Raw genomic sequence first — 6,000 nt, forward strand, 5'->3', positions numbered from 1 at the left:
GGTTCCGGGGATTGAACCCAGAAGCACTTTACCAGGGAGCTACATCCCCAGCCCTGTTTATTTTTTATTTTGAGACAGGGTCTCACTAAGTTGCTTAGGTCCTTGCTAAGTTGCTAAGGCTGGCCTGGAACTTGTGATCCTCCTGTCTCAGCCTCCCAAGTTTCTGGGATTAAGGCGTGTGCCACTAGGCCCTGCCCCATTGTTATTGACCCAGGTACTCTGCATGCATCATCTTCTTCAATCCTCACAATAACTCACCCATTCACTCACCCAACATGTTCACTGAGTGCTTTCTATGGGCCAGGCCCTGTGCTAGAGGAAACAGTCAAAATCCTTGCCCTGGGGTGTGTGTGGGTGGGTACCTCCTCCTCCTCCTCCTCCTCTTGAATCTAGAGGCCCTTTACCACTGAGCCACATCCCCAGCCCTTTTCATTTTGAGACAGGGTCTCCATAAGTTGCTGAGGCTGACCTTGGACTTGTGATCCTCTGTCTCAGCATCCCAAGTCACTGGGCTTACGGGTGTCATGGCACCCGGCTGCCCTTGTGGCTCCGTTCCACAGACCAGGAAACTGAGCTTTGGGGAATCTAGGGAACTCCACAACCCACCCAAGGTCACACCTGGCGCTGCCAGGATGTTGTGCCTCATTCTGTGGCCTCTGGCATCTGTGCTCTCAAGCACTCACCCCCTTGGGGCACTTCAAGGACTATGTGACTTTAACAGAAGTGGGGACTAGAAGCCAGATCTGCCCTGTACTGTGCTGTCTTTGTCCTTTCCCAGAGTGAACCCCAGGGAGTCCCTACCATCTAGACTTCCCTGAACATTTACATCTTCCCAAAAGCGAGTCCTTAAACTGGGGATGTAGCTCACTGGTAGAGCACTTACCTAGCACGCAGAGGGCCATGGATTCAATCCCAGATACCAAAAGAAGGAGGAGGAAAAAAAAATAAAAGTGAGTTCTTTTCCCTCACATTCTATTTCTTGCTGGGCATGAATCAGAAGATATGGCACGGAAAATACTTTTAGGACTCAGTTCAGATGTAGAAAAAAGAAGCAAAACTTTAAGACCCTTATATTGCTGATAATGCACTTGGGTTTCGTGGCAGCAACTCAGCTTCACTTGTCTGAAGGAGTTCAGTCAAACTCAGGATTTTACTGACCTACTGAGAGAGTTGTCAGGTGGGTGGATGTGATACTCATCCTGTTCTCCCAGAGTGGATCTGTATTCCAGGGGTCCTATGTAATAGCCAGACTTGGTTGCGTGGCAAATCCTGGGCTGACCTGTCAGTCAGGTATGCTCTAAGAGTTGCCAGGCCCCACCTGGCCAGTGCCCTTACTCCAGGTTGACATTCAGCCCATCTGACCCCTTTTCTCCCAGGTGTGCGCTGCATCTACAGCCATGTCCGTGCCCCCATCCCACCCACCACACTGTGGCTTTCGCAATGCCTGTCAGATCTGCTGCCTGCTGTGTTAACTTCACCATCCTCAGAGGATGAAACAACTTCCTGAGGATCTGCTGAGGTCACCCTGGGGACCCAGGGGCTGTCTCAGTCTCCCTTTCATAGACACTTCCACACCAATATGTCTAGGCCCCCCGCTGCCTCACCACACCATGAAGACACGAAGAGCCTGTAGCCACCTGGGCTCCAACAGGAACCTCTTCTCAGATGTCCAGGGCTATCTGAGGGTCCTAACACAACTGTGACTTGCAGCTGGCTTAGACCCTCACAAGAGAAATAACCCACACCCTTCCAGCTCCACTTTCAGTGACGGTAGCTTGAAATCAGCTCTGGTAGAGGCATTTTCACCATGAGAATTATCAAATGCTCCAAATCAGGGCTCACTCCTTCCCTCTCCCTTTCTCCCTCATCCTCCCTCTGTCCTTTTTCTGAGAGCTGGTTCTCTAGCCCTGCACAGGTCCCGTTGCTGCTGGTCTGAGTGTAGGAAGACCCACATTGTCTTTTCTTTCTCTCTCTCTCTCTCTCTCTCTCTCTCTCTCTCTCTCTCTCTCTCTCTCTCTTTCCAGCCCACAGAGGGTCTCTCCTTTTTCAGAATGCTAACCAAGCAGTCTAAAGGCTTACCAGAGCCTCTGAGATTTAACCAAGGGCCTAGCCCTTTTGTTCTCTGGTTCACTGTGATACCTCTTGGAAGAAGAGGAGATGGTGGTGGGGACGTCTCCAGGGTCAACTCTGTCTCTCTGGTCCCTCTGTCCACCACCAACTGCACCAACCCCAGCTCACTGAGGTCCCAGAAGACTTCAGGCCTCAGTCTCCAGAAAGACCTTCCGGCCAGGGGTGCAGAGCTCCTGTGTAGCACCAAATAAGTTCTAGAATCTGGTAGCTTCTGGAGAATGCAGTGGCTCTGAGCTATTGGCACATCCTTACCCATCCTGCCCACGTCACACCCAGTCCTGCTTTCTTGGGAAACTTGCCTGATCTCATCCTGGTTTGAAACCGGGGAGCAGCACCCTCTCTCTAGGTCTTTCAGGCATGGTGGCCCTGCCCTCTATAAAGCTGCCAAAGATGCCAAGCCTAACCATGACAGATGGCTGTCCTCTCACCGGAATGTCTGGCTGCTCCACCTGATCCTCCATGGGGAGTATCTCTGGTTCACCATTCCATGACCACAGAGAGGCCCTGGGGCCCAGGGCTGCCTCTGACACCCAGGCCTCTATCCACAGGCACCCTTCGATGGCTCCCGCCTGGTCTTCCCCCCAGTGCCAGCTTCTCTGGTGGTCGCCTTCTTCTACATGGTCCTGCGGCTCATCCTGCCTGAGGCGGTGGGAGGCACTTTGTTTGTTGGTGGTCTCCTGGGCTACATCGTGTATGACATGACCCATTACTACCTGCACTTCGGCTCTCCACACAAGGGCTCCTACCTGTACAGAATGAAGGCCCACCATGTGAAGCATCACTTTGCACACCAGAAGTCAGGTGAGGACAGGTCCCGCTTCCCTTGTTCATTTGTTGATTTATTTGACAGCTGCCATTGAGTAGCTACCAATATCCTGGCTCCATTTAAAGTACTGGGCACACACAACGGGCTCCCTCTTTACCACTTTCTGGTGGAAGTGGCTGTGCAGAGACAGGCAAACAAGGAAGTCAATAAATGGCAAAGATGATTTCAGACAGTGTAAGCGCCATAAAGAAAATAAAGCAAGGTGGTATTTGAGGAACCACAGGGGTGGGAGGAGGGGCCAAACACAATCCAGTAAAACATTATGTGGACCTTGTGTGTGCTTTTAAACTTTCTGACAGCCACATTAAAAAGGAAGAATAAACATGAATGGTTGGAACTTTAATGCTATATTTACTAAACCCAGTAAAAATAACATGTGATTAATATAAAAAAATCATTAGTGAGCCATCTTGCATTCTTTCTCTTATACTAAGTCTTCAAAATCCAAGGTGTTTTTTGCACCAAAAACACATGTCGATGGATGTCAAATCTTCACTGGGAACACTTGATCTTTATCTAGATCTTATAAAATCTAGATCCGCAGGCGTAAGCTGCTCCAGACATGCTTACATGCTTTCTAGTAACCGAATTGAGTATCCCTTTTTCACATTGAAACTGAATTCGAATGGGATAAAGTCCGAAATTCAGCTCCTCTGGAGCTGTTGCCACATTTCCAGTACCTAGTGACCACATGTAGCAGCTAGAGGACAGCAAAGCTCAAAACAGAATGGCCCAGGAAGGGATTACTGCAAATACCATTAGAACTGAGGCCCAAATAAAGAGAAGCCAGGGCTGGGGTTGTAACTCAGTGGTCGAGCACTTGCCTAGCAGGTGTGAGGCCCTGGGTTCAATTCTCAGCACTGCATGTAAATAAATTAAAGATATACCAACAACTAAAAAAAAATATTAAAAAAAAATAAAAATAAAGAAAAGCCAGCATCTGGGAAGGAGTGTGCCAAGAGCAAGGTTGGTTTGGCCAGCCCTGGGGCAGAAGCTGGCCCCATAAGAGGTGAGAAGGGCAGGGGAGAAGCAGGCAGAGCCAGGCAATCCCAGGGACTCAGGCTAGACCAGGAGCTTGGGCTTATTCCCACTGTACCCTGGGGAATAGAAACTAGAAACAAGGTTGCCTTGTACTCCTGTCCTACCAGGGCGGCCCTGGCAGACAGGGCAGATGTTGAAATCTTCCCTGCACACCCTCCCTGCCCTGGCTCCCTTCCCGGGTAGGTTTATCTCTGCCTCTTCGTCGGTACCTTACCTTCTTCCCCACTTGTCTCCCTTTCTAGGATTTGGCATCAGCACTACATTGTGGGATTACTTTTTCCACACACTCATCCCAGAGGAAGCCCACCCAAAGACGCAGTGACAGCTCCTCCCAGCTCCTCCATTCTGCCCTCAGCCTGGCTGTGGCCCCGCCCCCACCCTCCATCCAGACCCTGCTAAGAAGGTTGGTTTGGCCAGGCAGGATGGGCTTTGTTGGGCCCTGGGTAGAGGGTACCAAGGAGACCCTGAGGCAGGACTGCCCTCCCGGCTCACCATGGGAGGATCATGGCCTCTTGATGGCCAGGTGGCCCTCAGGGACTGGCTCCTTCCCAGAGCATCCTGGCCTTTCCACTGGCATCCTGGCTCAGCCTCAGCCCATAAGACTGCTTCAGAGCCCAACCAACAGCCCCAAGGGGCATGAAGAAAACTGACCCCTGGGGCCAGATCTGGGCCCCCTCTGTGCCTTAGCACCTTGGGCTCCCTGGGAGCCGCCTCGAGCGGTGGAGGGACCAGTGTCACAGCAGGGGCAGGGTGGTGGGGCCTGCGGCTCTGCCTGCCCCTCCTGCACTTCCTGAAGAGGGTTGGATGGCTCTGAGGTGAATGAAGGGCTCTCACAAGAAGAGACAGCATGATGCCTCCCACAGGCCTCCTTGGGCCCCAGGGCAGCCCATCTAGCCCCTACCACCACAAATGGCTGCTCACACAGCCGGCCCTCCCCTGTCTGTGCAGAAGCCTAGGGTGTCTGGCCTCTGCCTCGAGCCGGGCAGGTGCCCTGGCCCCTGTCTTTGGGAATCACCAGCTGCTCTAGCCATCTCTCCTCTGGCCCCAGAGCCACAAAACTTCTTCCCCAGGGAGGCTGAAGAGGCCCTTCCACTGGTGGCCCACCCCAGCCCCAGCCATTCTTGGCCTCCAACCTGGCACAAGTGGGCCCCTGTGACCCCACTCAGGACCCGCCCAGCCAGTGCCTCCTGAAGCCAAGGAGGAGCCTTCGTGTGGTGCCTTATCTCCCGCCCCACATCCCACACCCTGCAGATGAGGCTCCATCCAGACTTCCTTGTAACCAAAATCCTCACTGCTCCTGAGAGGGTCTTATTTATAAATGATAGAACTGTCCTCAGTCTGGCCACAGACCAAGCAGCTAGTCAGACAGCCCTGTCTAATCCTACATGTCGAACTCATGTAAAACTCGCTTTGCCCTGTTTTTGGCCCCTTCTCACCCACAGACCATTACTACTTGAAACTTGTTAAAAACTCGATGCGTGTAAAGGCTAAAGAGAAGCAGTTCGACCGATCCTGTGATTTGTACTGTTTACTGCGAGGCTATTTAAAGATTTTGGAATAAATATACAAAATTACAGTTGTGAAAAAAAAAAGATGTAAATAAATTGTATATTTTGAAAAATAAAACATTGAAAAGAAGCCTGCAAGGATTCTTTGTTGTTTGTTGATGCCAACTCCATCAGACTCCGTAGTGACTGGGAAGTGGCAGGGGGACTAACAGGGAAAGGATTTTATTTTATACTGACCAGGTTGTGTAGAACTGCTGGGGCCAATAAAAAGCCGACCGGCTCTTATGCTGTTACTTGGATTTATTACTGTGTTTAAATCCTCCTTAGGTGGCATCTCCCCTTATTGCCTGCATCCCAGGGGATGGCTCCTGCAAACTCCCTGGATATGGCCACTGGGGAGGGGTCTCTTCTGGAATTTATGCAACCCTAGCTAAGATTCATCAAGAATGTTTAATGTTTGCTGGGCGTGACGGCACACAACTGTAATCCCAGTGA

General features: G+C 51.3%; 1 protein-coding gene across 2 annotated transcripts in view; it reads left to right on the top strand.

Annotated features, from left to right (window-relative positions):
- The window catches only part of Fa2h (fatty acid 2-hydroxylase), a 50,938-nt gene extending 45,303 nt beyond the window's left edge, over nt 1–5,635 (top strand). Inside the window, exons 6-8 of one of the 2 annotated variants that reach the window (XR_007343566.1) lie at nt 2,679–2,931; nt 4,240–4,400; nt 5,440–5,635. Coding sequence is in view for 1 of the 2 variants with exons in the window: in XM_048792357.1 (XP_048648314.1) it covers nt 2,679–2,931; nt 4,240–4,319 (333 nt within the window). In the remaining variant the exon portion in view is untranslated. Of the gene's footprint in view, nt 1–2,678; nt 2,932–4,239 lie in introns of both variants that reach the window. The other variant, XM_048792357.1, reaches the window with a different exon arrangement.
- Nucleotides 5,636–6,000: the final 365 nt, after the last annotated feature.

This window comes from Marmota marmota, unplaced genomic scaffold (genome assembly GCF_001458135.2).
Source record: "Marmota marmota marmota unplaced genomic scaffold, marMar, whole genome shotgun sequence".
Classification (NCBI taxonomy): domain Eukaryota; kingdom Metazoa; phylum Chordata; class Mammalia; order Rodentia; family Sciuridae; genus Marmota; species Marmota marmota.